At 38.6% G+C, this 24,689-nt stretch overlaps 1 protein-coding gene across 1 annotated transcript in view; it reads right to left on the reverse strand.

Moving 5' to 3' along the window:
- Window positions 1–18,571, reverse strand: part of LOC132651210 (vomeronasal type-2 receptor 116-like) — a gene marked incomplete at its 5' end in the record, with an annotated part of 36,614 nt that extends 18,043 nt beyond the window's left edge. Inside the window, 3 exons of the mRNA XM_060376460.1 lie at window positions 3,289–3,412; window positions 5,089–5,316; window positions 18,266–18,571. Of these exons, the coding sequence (XP_060232443.1) occupies window positions 3,289–3,412; window positions 5,089–5,316; window positions 18,266–18,571 (658 nt within the window). The remainder of the gene's footprint in view (window positions 1–3,288; window positions 3,413–5,088; window positions 5,317–18,265) is intronic.
- Between the last annotated feature and the right edge of the window lie 6,118 nt (window positions 18,572–24,689).

The raw sequence follows: 24,689 nt of genomic DNA on the forward strand, positions 1-24,689 counted from the left end.
ATGGTGCTGGTCCAACTGGATGTCTACATGCAGAAAAATGAAAATAGATCCATATTTATCATCCTGCGCAAAACTAAAGGCTAAATGGATCAAATACCTCAACATAAAACCAGACACATTAAATCTGTTCGGAAAAAAAAAGTGGGGAATACCCTTGAACTCATTGGCACAGAAGACAACTTCCTGAACATAACACCAACAGCACAGGCTCTAAGATCAACAATCAACAAATGGGACCTCATGAAACTGAAAAGCTTCTGCAAAGCAAAGGACACCGTCATCAAAACAAAACGACTGCCTACAAATTGGGAAAGAATCTTCCCCAACCCTCTATCTGATAGAGGAATAATATCCAGTATATATAAAGAACTAAAGAAGCTGAAAAGCAGCAAACCAAGTAATCCAATTTAAAAATGGGGAATGGAGCTAAACAGAGAATTCTTGATAGAGGAACATCGAATGGCAGAGAAACACTTAAAGAAATGCTCAACCTCATTAGCCATTAGGGAAATGCAAATCCAAACAACCCTGAGATTTCACCTTACACCCATCAGAATGGCCAAGATCAAAAACTCAAGTGACAACACATGCTGGAGAGGTTGTGGAGAAAGGGGAACTCTCCTCCATTGCTGGTGGGAATGTAAACTTGTACAACCACTCTGGAAATCAATCTGGCACTTTCTCAGACAACTAGGAATAGCGCTTCCTCAAGATCCAGCCATACCACTCCTAGGCATATATCCAAAAGAGGCTCAAGTACCCAATAAGGACATTTGCTCAACCAGGTTTGTAGCAGCTTTATTTGTAATAGCCAGAAGCTGGAAATAGCCAGAGCCCAAATGCCCCTCAACTGAAGAATGGATGCAGAAATTGTGGTACATCTACACAATGGAGTATTCCTCAACAATGAAAAAGAAGGAAATCATGAAATTTGCAGGCAAATGTTGAGACCTACAAAAGATCATCCTGAGTGAGCTGTCCCAATAGCAGAAAGACACACAAGGTATATACTCACTCATATAGACATAACATAGGATTAACCTGCTAAAAACTGTACATCTAAAGAAACAAAGCATGTCTTAACAGATACAATAAGACTGAAATAATCCCTTGGATGCAATTACACCACTATGTTTTAAATCTGGACCTCAACAATGACAGAAAGAGCAAAATGTCTACACATACACTTGGAACCTGAACAACTCGACTCAGTGACAGGTGTCATGGAAGAAATAAGAAAGTAATTAAAGATTTCCTAAAATTCAATGAAAGTTAAGGCACAACATGCCCAAATTCATGGAACAAAATGATAGCAGTGCTAAGAGGAAAATTTATAGCAATCTAATGACACAACTGAAAAACCTAGATAAAAAAGATGTAGACAGGGCCAAGAGGAGAAGAGGGCTTTAAATAATCAAATTCATTGCTGAAATCAACATAGTAGAAATGAAATGATTCAAAGAATCAACAAAACCAAGAGCTGTGGTTCTTTGACAATATCAACCAGAGAGACAAACTCTTAGCCAAAGTAACTAAAAGGCAGAAAGAGACTATCCAAATGAACAAAATAAACATCAAAAAGGGTGATAGAAGGACAGAAACTGAGGAAATCAAAGGAATCATTAGGTCTTACTTCAAAAGTCTATACATCACAAAAAATTTAACATCTATATAAAATAAACAATTTTCTTAATAGATTCCACTTACCAAAGTTAAATCAAGATCAGATAAATAAAAAGTCCTATCTCCCCTAAGGAAATATAGGAAGTCTTCAAAAGTCCCCATCCAAAAAAAAGCCCAGGGCCAGATGGTTTCAGCTCAGAATTCTACCAGACCTTCAAAGAAGAGTAAATACCAATACTCTCCAAACTATCCCACAAAAAAGAAACAGAAGGGACATTAACAAATTAATTCTATGAAGATGCAGTCATGTCACAGTCAAGACCGAAGAAAGACATGAACTTCAGACCAATTTCCCTCATGAACACTGACACAAAAATACCCAGTCAAATACTCACAAACCAAATACAAGAACACATAAAAGATATCATTCACCACTGTCACATAAGCTTTATCCCAGGCATGCAGGATTGGTTCAGTCTATAGAAATTGATAAATTTAACCTACCACATCAACAAAGAGAAGGAAAAGAATCACATGATCATTTCCATAGAAGCCAAAAATCAAATGCCAGTTTATGTATAAAATTTTGGAGAGATCAGGACACAAAATACATACCTAAACATAGTAAAGTCAATATGCAGCAACTCTATAGCCAACATTAACCTAAACAGAGAGAAACTCAAATCAATCCCATTGAAATCAGAGGGACAAGACAAGGCTGCTTACTCTCTCCATATCTTTTTAACCTAGGAATTGAAGTCATGTGTCACTCTGCAAGGAATTTAACCTATGATAGCATTAAATCTAAGAATACAACGAATATATAATTAATTTTTCAACATTTGATCATTTAAAATAATACATAAAAAATTCTGTTTGTATTACGATTGTCTAAGGATTGGTCTTGTTTAATATATAGTAGATTCTCATCATTATATTAATGTATTTTCCTTCTGAAATTTTTTTATAAAAGTTTTCATTTTAAATATGCCTCTTCTTTTTGATCGCTCTAAACCTTCTCCCACACCCACCTTATATTTATTCTCTCTCAAATAGTTGGGGTCTTTTCTCATTAAATGTGTTTGTGTCTTTGTGTGTGCGTTTGTATATAAAAATGCAACCTGCTCATTCCATATGATGTTACTTATGTATGTTATCACACATTTGACCACAACCCTAAACAAGCAGCCATATTATTATTTACAAAGACTTGCTTTTTCTATTTTTGATACCGAAAATGACAACTGTGGTGTAAATGCAGTTCAGTTTCTTGTACATTCAGAAACAATCAGACGTACTTTTCCTGGAGTTATTTTGAGGCAAGAATCATTAGGTTTGTTAATCACAGAAATACAAATCGATCCTGGACAACTTTAGAGCTCACACTTAATGGGGAGCTCATAGCATGGAACACTGCAAGAGCTGAGATGGCCATTCCATGCAACAAAAAGCAGGTTTATAAAAGTAGGGTGCATATGACACATTAGCACGAGAACTGACACTCTAAAAATCGCACATTGTGTGGCTTCAGCAATGATTAATAATGGATTCAGGGATGAGTGTTAGAGACATAGGGAACAGCACTACATTATGACACCAAGGTCACTTCTTAACTTTCCCCATCTCTATTCCCAAGCATTTTGAGTAAAAGTATTATTTTTCTACCTGTCTGGTTAGAAATGTGCTGCTCTGGACAAAATGCACAAGAAAAACAGCAGACTGGCCTTTCTTTTTGTAGAACTTTCCAGAATCCTGGACCACAGCTCTGTGTACATACAGATTGAGGAGTCTGAAGGCAATGCAAAAAAACTGGTCACAATATTGAACATCAGTTTAAAATAGTTTAGGATAAATTCACATAACCTATGGGAATTGTATTTATTTATGAGGAACTCTCAGGTTTTAATGTGGGAATGTAGAATGGAGATTTAAACTTAACACACTTTCCAATACTAAATGTTCAACATCCCTTTATGGTGACCAAAGTACAACTCACTACTGCCTATCCTGTGTGAAATGTGTAGGACATCAAGATACCCTCTTCTGTGAGGCAGTAAACCAGAACTCATTTTATTGTATGCATTTTGGGACAGTTGGATTTTAAGACAAGAATCCAATCATACTTGCCTCCAAGCACACTTGTTTCTACCTTTATATTGCCAGTCTTGTATTAACACCCATGCACACTGATTCAGCTGCAAAAGGAAGTTCAATTTTCTCATGAAAATGGTTTTGTCATTGGTGAATTATAATCTGTTACTGTGACTTTTACTCTTGACTCCCAATGCTAGGGATTGTTCTATGCCTTTCTTTTCAAATGTTAGTGACATCTTCAAATGGCACTTTAACCAGTTGCATTCTTAATCACTACATAACTAATACAATTCTAATGCAATTTTAGTTTGTTATATGTTAGAAATTTTGTAGGACAGGAAATATTTCTATCTTAGACTTCTTTTCTGCCTTGGAAACTGTTTGGATTCAGTTTCTGACTAATAAATATGTCCATATTAACAGGAATATGTTTCTGAATAACTGGATCAGCTGTTAAGAATGCATATAGCTCTTGCACTGAAATGGGAGTTCAGTTCCTGACACACATATTGGGCAGCTCATATATATTGTTTTCAGAAATATCTTGTGTAAAAATCCACAATTTATTAATTATTTATGCTATCTCACAACCTTGTTGTTATTATTGATATGCTTGAGTGTGAGTTGTGTGAATGGAAGAATGCTTGATCATCAGTTAGCCTGTATAATTAACATATGTGAACATTTACATAAGTTTATGTGCATGTGTATGTTTACATATAGAAACACTCATACATGCCTCTATATAACCATGGACTCTCAATTATTCATTCACTGCCTTATTAACAAACACAAACATTCAAATTCAATTCATCTAATTCTAGCTAAGGAATTAGCGGACATTATGTGTGTATTTGTATGTATATTTATATGTGTACGTATACATACATATATGTAATTCTGAAATATTGGTTCATTTCTGATTTAAAGTCATCAAACAGAACTAAAGAGATGTTTTAGTATTTAACATGCTTGCCACATAAGCAAGAAAATGTGAATTTGATCATGATGAAAGGATGGAAGACAAGCTGGGTGCAGAAAAATAGGACTGTAATCCAAACTTCATGATCATTAAGACAGAGAACCTAGGTAATGCTGTCCATTGAGTTCAGCAAAATCAGAAAGCAAGGGTTTCACAGAGATAAAAATAAAGTTGAGAGCAACTGAAAAAGATAACCACAGTTGACTGTAGACTTAAGAACCACAGTGCTCTTGTGCATGAACACCCAGACACAAGCTCACAGTCACAATAGAGCTAAGATATTAAAATTTCACAATTATTTTAAAAGTTCAAAGAATTATTACACAATCAATTTTTATAATTCTTTACAAATAATTACCTTCATATTAAATACTGAAAAATTTACAGACCTGTGTGTAGTTGCTTGGCCATTGAATCACAACTTCATTGATGAAAAAGCCTTGATCTTGTGCACTCTTAAAGACAAACTCTCCCACTTTAAGTAGTAATACATTTTGAAAATTATATGCAATAAAGTTTTGTATATCATATGTTTCTATAATATTCTTGTTCTCATCAAAGCTTATTTCATCTCCAGCAGCATTTATAAATTTAATTTTCCTCAGAAATGGATGCAGCTGAAGAGAAATATCATATGATATGAGTGGCCCACAAGATTACTGGCTGACTTTAAAGAGAAGTTCATTTTCCCTCTCTCTAACATGGCTTTCTTTTTGAAAGTGCTTAGTTTGTTTATTTGTCTTCCCAGTTGTTTAGTGAGATTAAAATTATTCCCCATACAGATAATGCAAGAGCTACTGAACACAAGTAGAAATATTGTCTATGAGATGGAAGATAGTATAGTGTGTAGCATGTCCTTAGTTGGAAAAAGTCCTGTGTCTTTCTCCAGCACCAGAAAATAATATTTCCATTTAGAAGATGAGGATCCAAAATGGTGGCACCCACTGCACATGGTTACTAAGGCTTCAACTATAGTGACTTCACAGCAAGTGAGAGGCCATGCTGTGGTTTTGAAAATGCCAATGTCTATGCTTCACGACAGTATAGAAGTTACTAGAAAGAAAACCTCAACCAAAGGAAGTAAACAACACCCAAAGAAACACAGAAAATAAATAACACCCCTGCTGCAAAACCAAAAGAATAGAAACACAGAAAAATTGCTACAATCATAAAAATCAAAATAGCAGGCACTAGCAATCATTAATCATTAATATCACTCAACATCAATGGACTCAGTTCCTCAATAAAAATACAGTCTAACAGAATGGATGCATAAACAGGACTCATTAATCTGTTGCATACAAAAAAAAAACACATCTTAAAAAAAAGAGGACATTACCTCAGAGTGAAGGGCTGGAAATAGCTTTTTCAAGGAAACTGACCCAAGAAGCAAGATGAAAGGAGCCATCCTAATATCTAATAAAATAATGTTTTAACTGAATTTATTCAAAAGAGATGGGAAAGGACACATATCATAGCAAAAGGATACATATGATGGCAAAAACCCACCAAGATGACTTCTCAATTCTGAATATTCTGCTCTATATACAAGGGCACCTACATTTGTAAAAGTAACATTACTAAAGTTAAAATCATAACACTAATATCACCACAGTAATAGAGGGAGACTTCAAGACCCCACACTCACCAAAGGACAAGTCATGAATACAGCAACTAAGTAGAGAAACAAATTAATGGAAGAAGAGATCAAATGGATTTAATGGACTTGCACAGAATTTTGACCCAGACAAAAAGAAATATACCTTCTTTTCAGCACTTCACATCTTCTCCAGAATTGCCCATTGACATGGTCAGAAAGCAAGCCTCAACAGGTACAAGAAAGTTGAAATAAACCCTTGTATCTTATCATACCACCACAGATTAAAGCTAGATTTCCATAACAATGGAAAGAAGAGAAAACCTAAAAAACTCATGGAAACTGAACATCTCAGTAACCACTGAGACAAGGAAGAAATGAATTAAAGTTGTTCTAGAATTCAATGAAAATGAAGGGACAACATACCTAAACCTCTGGGATACAATGAAAGCAGTGCTGAGGAGAAGGCTCGTAGCATTAAGTGCCTTCCTAAATATAATTAATGAATTCTCATAGTAGCAATTTAAAAACCCATGTAAAAGCTCTAGAACAGACTGAAGTAAACACACACGAGAGGAGTTAACAGCAGGAAATAATCAAACTCAAGGATGAAATTAGAATCATAGAAAAAAATGGAAACAATACAAAGAATCAGAGACACCAAGTGATGTTGTTTTTTTGAGAACATCAATAAGATAGACACCTCTAGACAAACTAACAAAAAGTCAGAGACAGTATCCAAATGAACAAAATCAGAAATGAAAAGGGGGAATAAGTCCAAAGAATCATTAGATCTTATTTCACAAGCCTATATCCCACAAGTTTGGAAAATATAAATGAAATGGAAGATTTTCCTGATAGATTTCACTTAGCAAAGTTAAATCAAGATCAGTTAAGCAGGTTAAACCGTCCTATAACTCCTAAGAAAATAGAAGCAGTCATCAGAAGACTCCCAACCAAAATAATACTAATAATAATAACCCCACAACCAGATGGTTTTAGCATGGAATTCTACCAGACTTTCAAAGAGGAGCTCATACCAGTACTTCTGAAACTATTTACAAAATCAAACAGAAGGGACATTGCCAAACCCATCCTTTGAATCCACAGTCACACAGGCACCTAAACCATACAAGGACTCAACAAAGAAAGAAAAGTTCAAATCCATTTTTTTTATGAACTTTGATGCAAAAATACTTAACAAGATACTGGTAAACCCAGTCCAAGACCACAGGAAATATATCATCCACAATGATCAAGTAGGCATCATCCCAGGCTCAACATATTTAAATCTATCACTGTAATTCACTGAAAGAAAAAATAAATAAACATGTTCATTTCATTACATGGGAAAAAAAAGCCTTTGATGAAATCGAACACCACTTCATGATAAAAGCCCTGTAAAGATTGGGATAGAAGGCCCTACATCAACATAATAAAGGTAATATATAACAAGCCAATAGCCAAATTCAAATTAAATGTGGAGAAAGTTGAAGCAATTACACTAAAGTCAGAAACAATACAAGGCTGTCCACTCTCTTCATATCTTTTCAGTGTAGTACTCTAAGTTCTAGCTAGAGCAATAAGACAACTACAAAAGATCAAGGGGTCAAAAGTATTGGAAAGGAAGAAGTCAAAATATCCCTATTCACAGATGATATAATAGTATATATATGTGACCCATGAAATTTTACCAGAGATATTCTACAGTTGATAAACCCCCTTTAGTAAACTGGCTGTTATAAATTTAACTTATAAAATCAGTAGTCCACATGACTGTAAATAATAAATGGGCTTGTAAAAAATTAGGAAAACAACATACTTCACAGTAACCAGAAATAATATAATATATCTTGGTGTAACTACCCAAGTAAGAGAAAGACCTCTATGACAAGAACTTTATATCTCTGAAAAAAGAAACTGAAAAAGATATTACAAGATGGAAAGATCGCCCATGCTCATGGATTGGTAGAATTAACATAGTAAAAATGGCCATCCGACTAAAAGCAATCTACAGATTCAATGCAATTACTATCAAAGTACAAACAAAATTCTTCACAGATCTTGAAAGAACAATTCTCAGTTTCATATGGAGCACAAAGACAAAAACAAAAAAAAAAACAGAATAGATAAAACTTTTTTTATATAATAAAAGAACTTCTGCAGGTATCTCCATCCCTGACTTCAAGTGGTGCTACAGAGCAATAGTAATAAAAATCTTATGGGACAAAAAGAAAGCAGTGCTAAGAGGAAGTTCATAGCACAATGTGCCACCAGAAAGAAGTTTGAGACATCTCATAAAGGAAACTTAATGACACACCGAAATTACCTAGGAAAAAAGTAAGCAGTCACACCCAATAGGAGTAGACAATCGGAAATAATCAAACTCAGAGCTGTACTCAATGAATTAGAAACAAAGAAAACAATTCAAAGAATCAATGAGACCCAGAGCTGGTTCTTTGAGAAAATCAACCAGATAGACAAACCCTTAGGCAAACTAACTAAAAGGCAGAGAGAAACTATCCAAATTAACAAAATCAGAACGACAGATACTGAGGAAATTCAAACAATCATTAGGTCTTACTACAAAAGGCTATATGCCGCAAAATTTGAAAACATAAATGAAATGGACAATTTTCTTGATAGATTCCATTTACCAAAATTAAATCAAGACCGGGTAAATAGATAAAATAGTCCTGAATGTCCCAAGGAAATAGAAACAATCTCAAAAGTATCACTTACAAAAAAGCTCAGGGCCAGAGGGTTTCAGTACAGAATTTTACAGACCTTCAAAAAGAGTTATCTCTAATTCTCTTAAAAATATTCCAAAAAGGGAGCCAAGATGGTGGCGCCGGGAGAATAGCGCTTCTGAGAAGCAGGACAGCACTCTCTGTGCAGAGACTAGGAGACTGAACTCGGGGCCCTGAAACTACATAGATCGTGTTTCCCAGGTGAGGGGAGGCTCCCATGGCGTGGGAATCGGTCGGGTCCACTCATGGCTACCCAGCCAGAACCCGGAAGAAATCCCGGGTAACGCAGGCTTTGGGTCTCCAGACTGGAGCCGCAAGCGGGCGTGTCCCAGTCACTTTCCCAGGCTGATCCGTGGGCACAAGGGTACCTGAGACTGGGAGTCCCAGTCGAGGGGGGACCCCACGGGGAAGCAGGGTTGCGGGTCTGATCGCAGGTCACCCAGTCTTTCCCCAGAAGGTCTCTGCCACCATCACAGCCAAGCTCCTGCTGCGCTCAGAGAGCTTTGCGCTCAGCTCAGCAGTACAGACAAGCTGCGTGCCCCAGTACAATAGGGACTGGGAACCCCTGTCCAGAAAGGACCCCACAGAGAAGGAAGAAACCGTGTTGCTGGGGTCACCTAGGGAAAGTCTAGCAGACTGCAGATCGCAAACAGGTGAGTACAGCCAGCCATCACAGATCTGGGCCCAAACAGGGAGCACAGAGTGATTGGAAACTCAGCTCCCACAGACTAGCAGGTGGGCACACGCTCCCCCAGCTCAGAGGCCTGCTTCGTACCAACTACTCCTTACAGACAGAACTGAGTGCCCCAAGACACCAGAGCAGTACTCACCCGCCACAGATTACCTCTTGGGTTCTGGGGCACAGAGCCCCAACCTCAGACCTACAAAAGACCAGGAACCCTGAGATCAACCCCCAGATACTGCTCCAAGGGGCAACCAGTTATCCCTAACAAAACCGACCAAACCACGGGACACACAGGTTACAGCAGCTGATCACTAAATTTACAGCAAGAAACCCAGAAGGAGGGCAGCTGTCTCCAGGACTTCTCCCAGTGAGAGGAGAGCCCTCTTGACCAATCAGGACCACAGTTACCACCCAGGTCTCTATGCCTGAGGTGAGCTGTAGCAACTCCTGAAAAACACCAGCCATCCAGGGACTATACCCAAAAAGCTGGGAAGGCTTCCTTGAGGAAAAACCATCTTCCTGCTAAAGGGCTTCTCTCCACTACAACAGTCCAGGAACAACCAGAAACTAAATTCAAACAACTAAGATAGCCCAATGGGTAGAGGACAGTGTAAAAGTTGAACCAACAAAAGCCAGAGCATTATGGCATCTCCAGAACCCAGTTATCCAGGGGCAAATAGCCCTAGACACCCCAGCATAAATGAAATTCAAGGAGATGACCTAACATCTATGCTCAAGAAGATGATAACAGAGGAAACAAATAAAATATGAAAAGAAATAGAAGAAGCTGCAGCCAAACGGTATGTGGCCTTTAAAGAGGAAATGCTTAAATCACTGAATGAAATAAAAGAAACAGTGGATTGTTCAAACAAACAGCTGAAGGAATTGACGGAAAAACATGAAAATACAGTCAGACAGGGAAGGAAACCAACAAAATAGCTCAAGACCTGAAGATAGAATTGGAAAATTAAAAAAAAAAAAAAAAACACAAATGGAAGAAATTGTGGAGAGAAAGAACTTAGGGAAGAAAGCAGAAACTACAGAGGTTAGCATAACCAATAGGCTACAAGAAATGGAAGAAAGAATCTCAGGTGTGGAAGACACAATGGAAGAAATAGATGTATCTGTCAAAGAAAATGTTAAATCTAAAAAATTCCTGACACAGACCGTCCAAGAAATTCAAGACAACATAAAAAGACAAAACCTAAGAATAATAGGAATAAAGGAAAAAGAAGGTTCCCTGCACCAAGGCCCAGAAAATATTTTCAACAAAATCATTGAAGAAAATTTCCCCAACTTAAAGGAGAGGCCAATCAGAATACAAGAGGCCTACAGAACACCCAATAAATTAGACCAGAAAAGAAAATCCTCCCGCCACATAATAATCAAAACCGTAAGTATACAGAACAAAGAAAAAATACTAAAAGCTGCAAGAGAAAAAGGCCAAGTAACCTATAATGGCAAACCCATTAGAATCACACCTGATTTTCAACACAGACTATGAAAGCCAGAAGGGCCTGGACAGATATCATGCAGACCCTATGAGAACACGGATGTCAGGCCAGGCTACTATAACCTGCAAAACTCTCAGTCCTCATAGACGGAGAAAACAAGATATTCAATGACAAAAACAAATTTCAACAATACCTACAAACAAATCCAGCATTACAGAAGACACTGGAAGGGAAAATAAAACCCAAGAAAGCTAGCTATATTCAAGAAAACACAGGAAATAAATAACCACACTACAGTAAAACAAAAAGCAACCAAGCACACAACCGTATGACCACAGGAAACATCAAATTCAAAGGATCTAACAGCCACTGGTCATTACTGTCTCTCAATATCAGTGGACTTAATTCTACAATAAAATGACACAGACTAACAGAATGGATGCTTAAACAAAACCCAGTAATCTGTTGTATACAAGAAACACACCTAAGTCACAAAGATAGACATTACCTGAGGGTAAAGGGATGGAAGACGGCTTTTCAAGCAAATGGATGCAAGAAGCAAGCAGGAGTAGCCATTCTAATATCTGATAAAAATAGTCTTTCAACCAAAATTAATCAAAAGAGATGGGGAAGGACACTTCATACTCATCAAGGGAAAATTCCACCAAGAAGACATCACAATCCTGAACATCTATGCCCCAAATACAAGGGCATCCACATTTGTGAAAGAAATATTGATAAAACTTAAACTACATATAGATCCCCACACACTAATAGTAGGAGACTTCAACACCCCACTCTCAACAAAGGACAGGTCAACAAAACAGAAATTAAACAAAGAAACAATATCTCTAACAGAGGTCATGAATCAAATGGACCTAACAGACATTTACAGAACCTTACACCCAAACACAAAAGAATTTACCTTCTTCTCAGCACCTCATGGAACCTTCTCCAAAACAGACCACATAGTTGGTCACAAAGCAAGCCTCAACAAATACAGGAAGATTGAAATAATCCCTTGTATCCTGTCTGATCACCATGGAATAAAGCTGGACCTCAGTAACAACAGAAATAGCAAAAAGCCTACACATACATGGAAACTGAACAACTTACTACTAAAAGACAGCTGGGTTAGGGAAGAAATAAAGAAAGAAATTAAAATCTTCCTAGAACTCAATGAAAATGAAGACACAACATACCCAAACTTGTGGGACACAATGAAAGCACTGCTAAGAGGAAAGTTCATAGCACTAAGTGCCTTCAAGAAGAAATTTGAGACAGTGCATTCAAGCAACTTAATGGCTCACTTAAAAACCCTAGAAAAAGAAGAAGCAGACACACCAAGAAGGAGCAGACAGCTGGAAATAATCAAACTCAGGGCTGAAATCAATCAATTAGAAACAAATAAAACAATTCAAAGAATCAATGAAACCAAGAGCTGGTTCTTTGAAAAAATCAACAAGATAGACAAACCCTTAGCCAAGCTAACTAAAAGGCAGTGAGACACCATCCAAATCAACGAAATAAGAAATGAAAAGGGGGACATAACTACAGACACTGAGGAAATCCAAGCAATCATTAGGACTTACTTCAAAAGTCTATATGGAACAAAATTTGAAAATTGAAATGAAATGGACAATTTTCTTGATCGATTCCACTTAACAAAGCTAAATCAGGACCAGGTAAATCAAGTAAATAGTCCTATATCCCCCAAGGAAATAGAAGCAGTCATTGAAAGTCTCCCATCCAAAAAAAGCCCAGGACCTGATGGTTTCAGCGCAGAATTCTACCAGACATTCAAAAAAGAGCTAATTCCAATTCTCTTAAAACTATTCCACAAATTTGAAACAGAAGCAACATTACCAAACTCATTCTATGAAGCCACAGTCACCTTGGTATCTAAACCTCACAAAGACCTAACCAAAAAAGAGAACTTCAGGCCAATCTCCCTTACGGACATTGATGCAAAAATACTCAACAAAATACTCGCAAACCGAATCCAAGAACACATCAAAGATATCATCCACCATGACCAAGTAGGCTTCATCCCTGGTATGCAGGGGTAGTTCAATATACGGAAATCCATCAATGTGATCCACCATATTAACAAATTGAAAGAAAAAAACCATATGATCCTCTCCCTAGATGCTGAAAAAGCCTTTGACAAAATCCAACATCCATTCATGTTTAAAGTATTGGAGAGATCAGGGATACAAGGCACATATCTAAACATAGTAAAGGTAATATACAGCAAACCTATAGCCAACATCAAACTGAACGGAGAGAAACTTAAAGCAATCCCACTGAAATCAAGGACAAGACAAGGCTGCCACTCTCTCCATATCTCTTCAACATAGTGCTGGAAGTCCTTGCTAGAGCAATAAGACAGTTGAAGGAGATCAAGGGGATACAGATTGGAAAGGAAGAAGTCAAATTATCACTATTTGCAGATGATATGATAGTACATGTGAGTGACCCCAAAGACTCTACCAGGGAACTCCTACAGCTGATAAACACCTTCAGCAAATTGGCCAGATACAAAATTAACTCAAAAACATCAGTAGCCCTCCTGTATACAAAAGACAAAAGGGCTGAGAAAGAAATTAGCGAAACAACACCCTTCACAATAGCCACAGATGACATAAGGTACCTCGGAGTAACCCTAACCAAGGAAATCAAAGACTTGTATGAAAAAAAAAAACTTCAAATCTCTGAAGAAAGAACTAGAAGAAGATATGAGAAGATGGATAGATCTCCCATGCTCATGGATTGGCAGGATTAACATAGTAAAAATGGCCACCTTACCAAAAGCAATCTACAGATTCAATGCAATGCCCATCAAATTACCAACACAATTCTTAACAGACCTGGAAAGAAAAATTCTCAACTTCATATGGAATAACAAGAAACCCAGAATTGCTAAAATGATCCTCTACAATAAAAGATCTTCTGGAGGTATCTCCATCCCTGTTCTTAAGTTGTACTATGGAGCAACAGTTTTAAAAACTGCATGGTACTGGCATAGAAACAGAATGGTGGATCAATGGAACCAAACAGAGGACCCAGAAATAAACCCACACACTTATGGACACCTGATATTTGAGAAAGACGCCAAAACCATACAATGGAAAATTAGATAGCATCTTCAACAAATGGTGCTGGTCCAACTGGATGTCTACATGTAGAAAAATGAAAATAGATCCATACTTATCACCCTGCACAAAACTGAAGTCAAAGTGGATCAAAGACCTCAACATAAAACCAGACACATTAAATCGGCTTGAAAAAAAAAGTGGGGAATACCCTAGAACTCATTGATACAGGGGAAAACTTCCTGAACAGAACAACAACAGCACAGGCTCTAAGAGCAACAATCAATAAATGGGACCTCATGAAACTGAAAAGCTTCTGCAAAGCAAAGGACACCGTCATCAAAACAAAGCGACTGCCTACAGATTGGGAAAGAATCTTCACCAACCCTTTATGTGACAGAGGACTCATATCCATTATATATAAAGAACTAAAGAAGCTGAAAAGCAGCAAACCAAGTAACCCACATAAAAATGGTGAACAGAGCTAAACAGAGAATTCTCTGTAGAGGAATACCGAATGGCAGAGAAGCACTTAAAGAAATGCTCAACCTCACTAGCCATTAGGGAAATGCAAATCATAACAACCCTGAGATTTCACCTTACACCCATGAGAATGGCCAAGATCAAAATCTCAAGTGACAACACATGCTGGAGAGGTTGTGGAGAAAGAGGAACCCTTCTCCACTGCTGGTGGGAATGTAAACTTGTACAACCACTCTGGAAATCAAACTGGCACTTTCTCAGACAACTAGGAATAGTGCTTCCCCAAGATCCAGCCATACCACTCCTAGGCATATATCCAAAAGAGGCTCAAGCACACAAAAAGGAAATTTGCTCAACCGTGTTTGTAGCAGCTTTATTTGTAATAGCCAGAAGCTGGAAACAACCCAGATGCCCCTCAACTGAAGAATGGATGCAGAAAATGTGGTACATCTACACAATGGAATATTACTCAGCAATGAAAAAATAAGGAAATCATGAAATTTGCAGGTAAAGGGTGGGATCTGGAAAGCATCATCCTGAGTGAGTTGTCCCAGAAGCAAAAAGACAGACATGGTACATACTCACTCATATAGACATACAACATAGGACAAACCCACTAAAACCTGCGCATCTAAAGAAACTAAGCAAGAGAGAGGACCCTAACTAAAATGTCCAATCCCCATCCAGAAAGGAAAAGAGGATGGACATCAGAAGAAGAAGAAAACAGGAAACAACCTAGGAACCTACCACACAGGGCCTCTGAAAGCCTCTGCCCTACAGACTATCAAAGCAGATGCTGAGCCTGATGGGCAACTGTTGGGCAGAGTGAATGGAATTTTATGTAAGAACTGGGAAATAGTAAGAGCTGGAGAGGACAGGGTCTCCACAAGGAGAGCAACAGAACAAGAAAATTTGAACACAGGGAACTTCCCAGAGACTCATACTCCAACCAAGGATTATTCATAGAGATAACCCAGAACCCCTGCATAGATGTAGCCCAGGGCAGTTCAGAGTCCAATTGGGTTACATAGTAATGTGAAGAGGGACTGCCTCTGACATGAACTGACTGGCCTGCTCTTTAGTCACCTCCTCCTGAGGGGGAGCAGTCTTACCAGGCCATAGTAGAGGACAATGCAGCCACTTTTGATGTGAACTGATGGACTAAGATCAGAAAGGAGAGGAGAACCTCCCCTATCAGTGGATTTGGAAAGTGGCTTGCATGCAGAGGGAGGAGGGAGGGTGGGATTGGGAGGGGAGGAGGGAGGGGATTATGGGGGGATGCAGAATGAATAAAGTGTAATTGATAAAAAAATTTAAAAAAAGGGAAAAAATAATTTAAGAACCTTAAATGACTTTCAAAAGTGGAGGAAAACATGGCATGGAGTTAGTCAATTTACATGGAGCACATCTCACCCCTGGGGCCATGGTCTCCTGATCCAACTCAGACCTCAGACACCACCACTGCTAGTTCTAGAACTGATGCAGGATGTTCCAACAAGGGGGTTAAGGCTTCTCATAATATTTCCTATAAGCTCACACCTGTCTGTTTATATCCCCCATTTTTATTCATTATTAGCCAGATAGAGCCAAGTAATTGTGGTAATGATATTTGCTTTTTTGCCCAATGCTGGAATGCTAGTAAATTTACTAGCTGGTTACTTGCATGCCTTGCTGGGTGCCTGTGCCCTTTGATGCCCCTCATACTATGACTGTCTTCAGACAGAAAAGGGATCTTGGAATTACAGCCACCATTGTTACTGCCATCTCATAGGCGGGTGTTGGAGCTACCATTGTGGCATTATCCAAGAGTCATACTGTGCAGTTTTCTCAGACCCTGAATAACCTTTTAGCCAATGTAGCTCATGCCTTAGATGTACAGAAAGGAATTAATGCTCAACTAAAAGGAGGCTTGATGGTGTTCAATCAGAGGATTGACCTCATGCAGGAGCAAATTGATACCCTATGGCAAATTGCTCAACTTGGCTGTCAATGAAAGTATGCTGGACTTTGAGTCACTAGCATACAACATGAGAATTTTCCCTGTGCTGCAAATCTGTCTAAACAATTGTCTAGCTATATTTTAGTTAATTGGACTGGAGAATTCGATACTATGATGGAGCAGCTGAGAGTGGCCATTGTCACGGTAAATTCTACCAGAGTGGATGCAGGACTAGCCACAGGATTATTATCATGGATTGCTTCAGCCATGAATGATCTGAAGGAATGGGTGGGCATGGGAGCGTTAGCAGGCCTTCTGGTGTTGGTCTCCTTGGTTTGCCTGTGGTGTATATGCAAGATTAGAGTCTCACAACACCATAATGCAGCCATGACCATTCAGGCCTTTACAGCCATTGAAGCAGGACAGTCTCCCCAAGCATGGTTGGCTACCATAAAAAGCTAAAATGTTATGCTCAGGATGCGAGGTTAAGCACTGCACTCAGGGTCAGCCACTTTCGACCCAGAGAAGAGCATGTCTGATTGCATGCGGGTTGATGCCCTAGGTCCCGCCTCTGAGAAAAAGGTATCAGACAGGTCTGATGCTCTTTGGGTGGATGACACCTAAATGAACATCGGTACAAAGTCCCAATTTATTTCTAATATCAGAGATCAGACCTCTACTCTTGCCTGATGCATCTAAAACAAAAAGGGGGAACTGCAGAGAGCTGCGTAATGCCTCGCCTTAAAGATGGAGCTGGTTTCCGCCTTCCACCTTCCGGATGGTGAGTGCTCTCTGTCACGAACAACTCCACATTTGGCTAAGGCTGAGGATCTGGCTTGCTTCCAAGTATGTGGACCTATCTGCATTGCCCACGTGGTATGCTGGGGTTGGCTACCCAGAGGCTATTTAAGCTGTGGGCTGGCTTTCCCCAGGGTCAGATGATTGTTCAAGGTTCCTGAATAAACTGCTTTGAAAAAAAAAATTCCAAAAAAATAGAAACAGAAAGAACATTACCAAACTCATTCTATGAAGCCACAGTCACCTCAATATTTAACCTAACAAAGACCCAACAAAGAAAAGAACTTCAGACCTATCTCTCTTATGAACATTGATGCAAAAATACTCAATAAAATACTTGCAGACCAAAACCCAGAATACATAAAAGATATCATCCACAATGACCCAGTAGGGTTCATTCCAGTCATGCAGGTTCAATATACAGAAATCCATCATTTTAATCAATCATATAAACAAATTGAAGGAGAAAAGCCACATGATCGTCTTCTTAGATGCTGAAAAAGCATTTGACAAAATCCAATACCCATTCATGTTTAACATCTTGGAGAGATCAGGGATACAAGGCACATCCCTAAACATAGTAAACACAATATACAGCAAGCCTATAGCCAACATAAAAGTAAATGGAGAGAAACTTAAACCCTTTTCCATTTTAACTTATAGTTTTATTTATAAGATGAAAATGTTTTTATTGGCTAGACCACAGAAAATTACTTACTAATAATGTAAGATTCTAAGCTTCCCCTGCTTGTGAGTGAGGCTTACCTGCCATGGTAGAAGCCAGTCTGTGTTTCTGTCTTCTTTAGATCCCATTTCAGTTTTGCTCAATAGCATTTTATGTAGGGCATGGGCCACTGCGTATACTGCACTCCATATGGAATAGCTTGGCTCAGAAATAGTCATTACTTCATTTATTTTATCCTTAGTCTTTAGGGAAATATTCACTGGACAGGGTTTATAATTTCCACATTGTGAAGCAGGAGGTGAACAGTTAAAATTGTCAATCCAGAATTTAGAGAAGTAAATATCTCCTGGGAAATGGGAGGGTGTAAGGGCCTCAAGAAAGTGCTTGAAGCCAAGGATAGTTCTCTTCTTTAAAAATGAGAAGCTTCCACTGAATAGGTTCATCAAAACATGCTTTTCACTTGTTATAGACTCTAAGTATGTTGAGTGTGGCTTTGCAAAGATCCACACCTTCTTTCTGGTTACAAATATATGAATGTCTACACAGAAGAACAGCAAGTCATCTATATCACCATAGAATAAATTCACATTTACTCGTGTATGTTATTTCAAGTTCAGCAAACCATAGTCATATTTTATATTTTCATTCCAATTATCTGGGATTTTTTCTGTAAAAGCCACACAGATATCTTCTGATACCATCTTTACTTTCAGGTCAGAGAGAAACTCCCTTCCTCTCTGATCATCAGACACAATGAGCCCCACCCACTTCCAGCCAAAGTGGAGCAATAAAGAGATCAGCCCTTGGGCTAGACCTCTGTCTTTAGTAGACATCTGATAAAGGGATGGTGATGTATCTTTGTCACTTAGCATGGAATCAAACAGTCCATATGTGACCTGAAGGAGCAAAGAAAAAAGTGATTCTGAGTTTTAGGTATTTGGAATCATCACCCTGAATGAGGAAATGACTTCATAATTCAAATATGAGCCTTAAAGGACTGAATATTGTTAAGGAGGATGTATTCTGTGAGATCAGCTTGTTCCTAAATTATGTGGTGGAATACAGGCTTTTACAAATACCATAGGTTCCAAAGTTACTAAGGTGTCTGAAGCAGCCAAGAAGTAAACAAAAAGCTCTTCACTGGCTTTGAAAGGCAAGATAGATCTCTCTTGTTGCAGTAACAATGCAAAAGAGTATCTGACATAGAGAAAAGTGCAGAAAGCATTAACAGGTACTTTCTAGTCACAAAACACCATATTTCCGAGAACCTTCACCTTTAGGAAACAAATATGGAAAGAGACTAACAAAGTTTTTAGAGACTCAGTTTCCTAAGTTAAAATGGTGCAAGCTGTGAAGATCTGAGGCCACATTGCCAGGGGTTTATTGCATCATCCCTCTCGATAGATTTGATAGAGACAAAACTCAGACAGATGTAAATTCTTGTCTTTTATTTTTTGTTGTATTAGCTTAAAATACATTTATGAATTGTTCAACTGACTAATAACAATAAGAGTCATCCTATGTTTTTTTTTAATCTTGATTATTGCTGACTCTTGTGCTCACCGAGTCTTTTCTGTTTGTAGTAATGCCTGCTGATAGATGCATTTCTTTGGTGTAGCCTGGCAAGTGTCAATGGCAATGGTAGAGCTAAGTGGTTGGTCTCTGTGGGTGCTATTCTGAGATCTACTTTCCTTAATGAGATCATTAAGTCCTTGAGATATTTATCGGTGATGGCATTAAACAGTGTTCCAAACTTAGTTACATGTCCTGCACTTTCTTTTTCTATATGTCAGGTATTGATAACCATACGAATTTTGAGACATTTTTATGCTAGATTGGGTAGTTAGGAATCTTTGCTGTAGAATTAGACTTATGATCAAATGCAGACTGAGTATCCACAGTACATCATCCATTGTTTGGAGATAGAATCATAGATACTACTAAGCAATCTGCTTAAATTTTCTGTCTATGCTTTTCACCACACTCTTTCATCTTTTAACTGTCACCATATCAAAATAATTCCTTCACTACTATTTGAAATCTGCCTACACTAGACATAATCCACTTCTCTGTTTTCTTTTGTTTGTTCTGTTATTGTTCTTTTGTTGGTTTGTTAGTTTTGGTCAGGCCTAAGATGTGATTGTGCTTAAAAATATTTGGAACTTACTTGTGGGACATTGTAGAGTGCTGAAAGTGTTGCGATAGCAGCAGAAAATTCCAGCTTGTTTCCTGAAATGATTCCTAGAGCTTTGTGTTGAGCATTGCACTTGTAGTTAGGGATATAATCACTCCTTCCAGATAGCCACACCAGAGGGTCCTCTAAGGTTCTTTTGTTAGAACTGAAGGCATTGTAGATGTGGGAACCCAAGGTCATATTGGGAAGCAGGTTTGAGTCCTTATTGATCTCTTCAATGGCAAAGTATAAGGTCAGCAAATATTGATAGTTTCTCAGATTGAATCTAAACCAGAGGAACAGAATGATGGGTATTGTCAGTAGATTTTTCTCAAAACTTCTTTATCAAATACAGGAACCTAGGGGTCCTAGTCTTTGACTTTTCCTGTGACATGTAAATCTTGTGTGAATAAGCTCATGACAACCTAGGAACATCATCAAATGGCTCCTAAACTCTCAGAAGTTTAACTGTTTCTAATATTTTTGGGTGTTCATTGTGTGCATAAAATATCACTTGTTTGTATCCTATGAGTACTGAATACATACTTATGTATTTTGGCTCATGATGTTTTGGCTTATGATGTTTTGGCTCATGGAAGCACTGGGTTATGGAAGTTCACTAAGGAGTTCACTAGGAATATAAGTAAGAGCTTCATCTCCTTTTCTTTTGTAGTGATTCAATGTTATACTCACTTATGAAAATCCTAATAAGTTTATATGCACTCCTAGTGTTAAAGTGTCTCTCTGTGGTATAGACAGATGCCCGGGCATCTCTCTATATATAGGCCACTTTGAATAAAAGCTAGCATCAGTTCTCAGTGCCCGAAGGGTGGCCTTGGAAACATGTTTAGCTCCAGTTTATAAAATTCCTTCTGGCATCTTTGGGCACCAGGCACAGCTGTGATATTCACACCTCTATAAGAAGGTGAGCTCTCTATCAGAAGGACAAAAAAGAAGACCTCTCCTATCAGTGGACTTGGGGAGGGGCATGCATGTAGAGGGTGGAAGAAGGGAGGGATTGGGATTGGAGAAGAGAGGGAACCACAGGGGAAATACAAAGTAAATAAAGTGTAATTAATAAAGAATATTTAAAAATGTAAAAAAAAAAAGAAAGATCACCCTGCCTTATAAACCATGGCTCAATGACTGATAACTACGACTGCTTGGTTATGTGTAATTTAAATAGGACATAGGAAAAAAAACCCAACATAGGAATGGAATATATTTTTTCTGGCATTGTAGTTTAAAGAGCAATGATTTAATGTAAAAGTGTATTCCCTGCCTCCCATAATGAGGGAGCAGCCTGGCCAGGCCACAGAGGAAAACAATGCAGCCAGTTTTCTAATGAGACCTGATAATCTAGGGTCAGCTGGAAGGGGAGGAGGATCGCCCCTATCCATGGACTTGGAGAGGGGCATAGGAGGAGATGAGGGAGGGTGAATGGGATTGAGAGGATATGAGTAATGGGCCTACAGCTGGGATACAAGTGAATAAACTGTAATTAATATAAAAAATAAAAATGTAATAAAAAAGAAGGTGATCTCTCAGGTACATGAAATAAGAATAAATAAACATGTGCAAAAGAGTGTTCTTGGGCTTGAAAAATGATTGATATGTGATGACTAGTTGCTGCTCTTGTGGAGGGCTCTGATTCAAGTCAGAGTAGCCAGTTTTAGGTTCCAATACTGTGTAACACCAGTTCTAGGGGATCCGTGTCCTCCACTGGCCTCTGAAGGGACCATGCACACAAGTGGTACACACACAAACATGTAGGCAAAACAGTTGTAAACATACTGTAAAAATTAATAAATCTTTAAAAGAAATCAAAAAGTAGTAAAGGAAAGGTGTTTCTCTAAGGCTGCAGACTAAATGAATGGGTAGAGTTTCCTGGGTAAGGTAGGGGGGGGAAAGTAAGTTAAAATAGCATATAAAAGAGGAAAAACCCCAAGTACATGAAGCCAGTACAAAAGTGCTCACAATGGGAGAAAGTGGAACTTTGTTGCAGGTAGTTGAGTTGAACTGTGTCACTCATGCTCCCTCAGTGCTTAGAGATGGGTCCTCAGTAGCTTGTTTCAAAACCTGTGGTAGATAAGAATCTGGGTGACCCTAAGAGAGGGAGCTTAACAGAAATCATGAGCCTGAAGTCCAACTGGGTTCTACTGAAGGAAGGATTCTGCCTTCTGGCCTGCCATCACCAGGAAGATACTCCATTTGGTTGTACTACATGAATCTGGGATCTGTGGCTAGATGTTCTGTTAAGAGAGAATCTATTGGGCTAAAGTATGCAATGAGCAAAAACCAAGAGAAAGAGAATTAGTTTTCCCCAAGAATTATCCCATACTAAATCTTGAACTGCAGGAATGTATGTATTTATCAATGAGAACTCCTGGACAGAGCCATGTCTGCAAAGACTGGCTATGAAAACTTCATTGATGTGGAGAGATTGCAATGTTGTAGTTGGAGAGGATCATTACCATAGCCTGGGCTACCCGCAGCACCCTGAGTAGCCATTTCTTGGACACCTCTGCGGTTAAAATGATAGCTCTATCTATATCTGTATCTGTATCTATATATCTATATCTCTATGTCTCTATATCTCTATCTCTCAATCTATCTATCTATCTATCTATCTATCTATCTATCTATCTATCTATCTATTAGGTGATGAATAAAATCATTTTAGAATGTAGTAACCCAGTGTTGTGACCCGTGTAATCGTCTCGCCAGCAAGAACGCACTTGAACAACAGGATTCTTCTGCAGCAAGCTTTATTGCAGTCAAAGGATGAAAGGAGGAAGACCCCGAGCCCCGAAGTGGCGCTGTTTATATAAGCCCTGCTCACACCAGAGTGGTGTGAGATGACATATCATTCCCTGATTGGCTGCTCACCCATCACCCCATATGACGCCCACGGCTGGGCTCGTAATGACGGTTGTCCAACGGTCATAATGGTTTACCAGTTTTGAGGGAGGAAGCCAGCACCATGGCAACCAAACCCCGGCTCTCCACAACCCAGCACACTCCTGGCTTTTGCCAATGTAAAAGACAAGAATGCCATCACATAGCCATCTTGGGCCTGTATGATAACTTGCCCCATTTTGCTGTCAACATCCTCTCTGAGGTTTCCACTCCTGTATTGGATTCATAGTTTTCTTTATTTATTCTGTTACTATGAACATTGATGAAGCTGCTTCCACATTGTTTCATGGAATTTGGGATAACCTAAATTGTGTTCATAGACTCTCAAATTTATTCAAGAAGAAATTCTTTCTTTTTTCATTTGAGCTGAGGGCTTATGTTTTTCCAGTCACATAAAAGCAATACTAAAGACTAAAGAATTAATTCAGTTGGTTACATCTGTATATTTATTCATTTATATTTGTGTGACAGGAATGCCACCAGAACATCATCAGAGACAATCAACCAGGGCCCAGAGGGTTCTAAGGAGTCCGATGCACCCACCAAGGACAATACATGGTCTCAAAATAGGTCCTCTACATAAAAGTAGCTGATGTGCTGATGAGGCTTCACATGGGCCCACTAGTTAGTGGAGTGGACATGGACTATATTTTCTGTTTGTTGATCACTTTCCCCTGATGGAACTGCCCTAACAGACCACAGGGGAGGAAAACAAACTCAGTCATCATAAAACTACAGGGGCTGGGTAGGTAGGAAACAGAATACTGGAGGAGAATGTGGGAGAGAGAGTAGGATTGGGAGGAGAAGAGTGTGGGGCCTCTGAACAATATGTAAATGGAATTAATTAATAAAAAGTATTCAAGTGAAAAAATATGGCAATAAGTTAGATGCTTTCCCTCAAAGTCCTCAGAGAGTTCTGCTGAGTATGGATTTAAGATGTAATGAAAATGATGTCTCTGCCAGACATCTGGAGTTGGTAGCTAAGGTAGGCAGAAATGGCCTTTCCTTTGATCATATTTCAACTGTGATGATGATGATGACTGAACCATGGATTGCCACATGCTTCACCCAACAATAAATCCCTGTCTAACCTTTGGACACTGTTGAGTTAAATGCTCTACTCTGCCTGGCCAAAATAGGTTACTTTTTCAAGTTCCTGCTCCATAAAAAAAAAAAAAAACTCAGCCCTCACGAGTCTGATGTTTGGTGGATCATGATGCCTTGCATGGCAGCTGAAGACAATGTTGTTTTGTGTGGCATCCAAAGACCGTTAACCCTTACTCCATACAAAGTCTTTGAGAACGCCATGGAGGACCCAGACTGGGTGCCCAGGTTTCCATTTAGTCTCTGTCATTTTGACTGATATAGAGGCCATTTAGATTATACTTCCTGCTCAAATTGACTCCTCTTAT

This window comes from Meriones unguiculatus (assembly GCF_030254825.1).
Source record: "Meriones unguiculatus strain TT.TT164.6M chromosome 13 unlocalized genomic scaffold, Bangor_MerUng_6.1 Chr13_unordered_Scaffold_41, whole genome shotgun sequence".
Classification (NCBI taxonomy): domain Eukaryota; kingdom Metazoa; phylum Chordata; class Mammalia; order Rodentia; family Muridae; genus Meriones; species Meriones unguiculatus.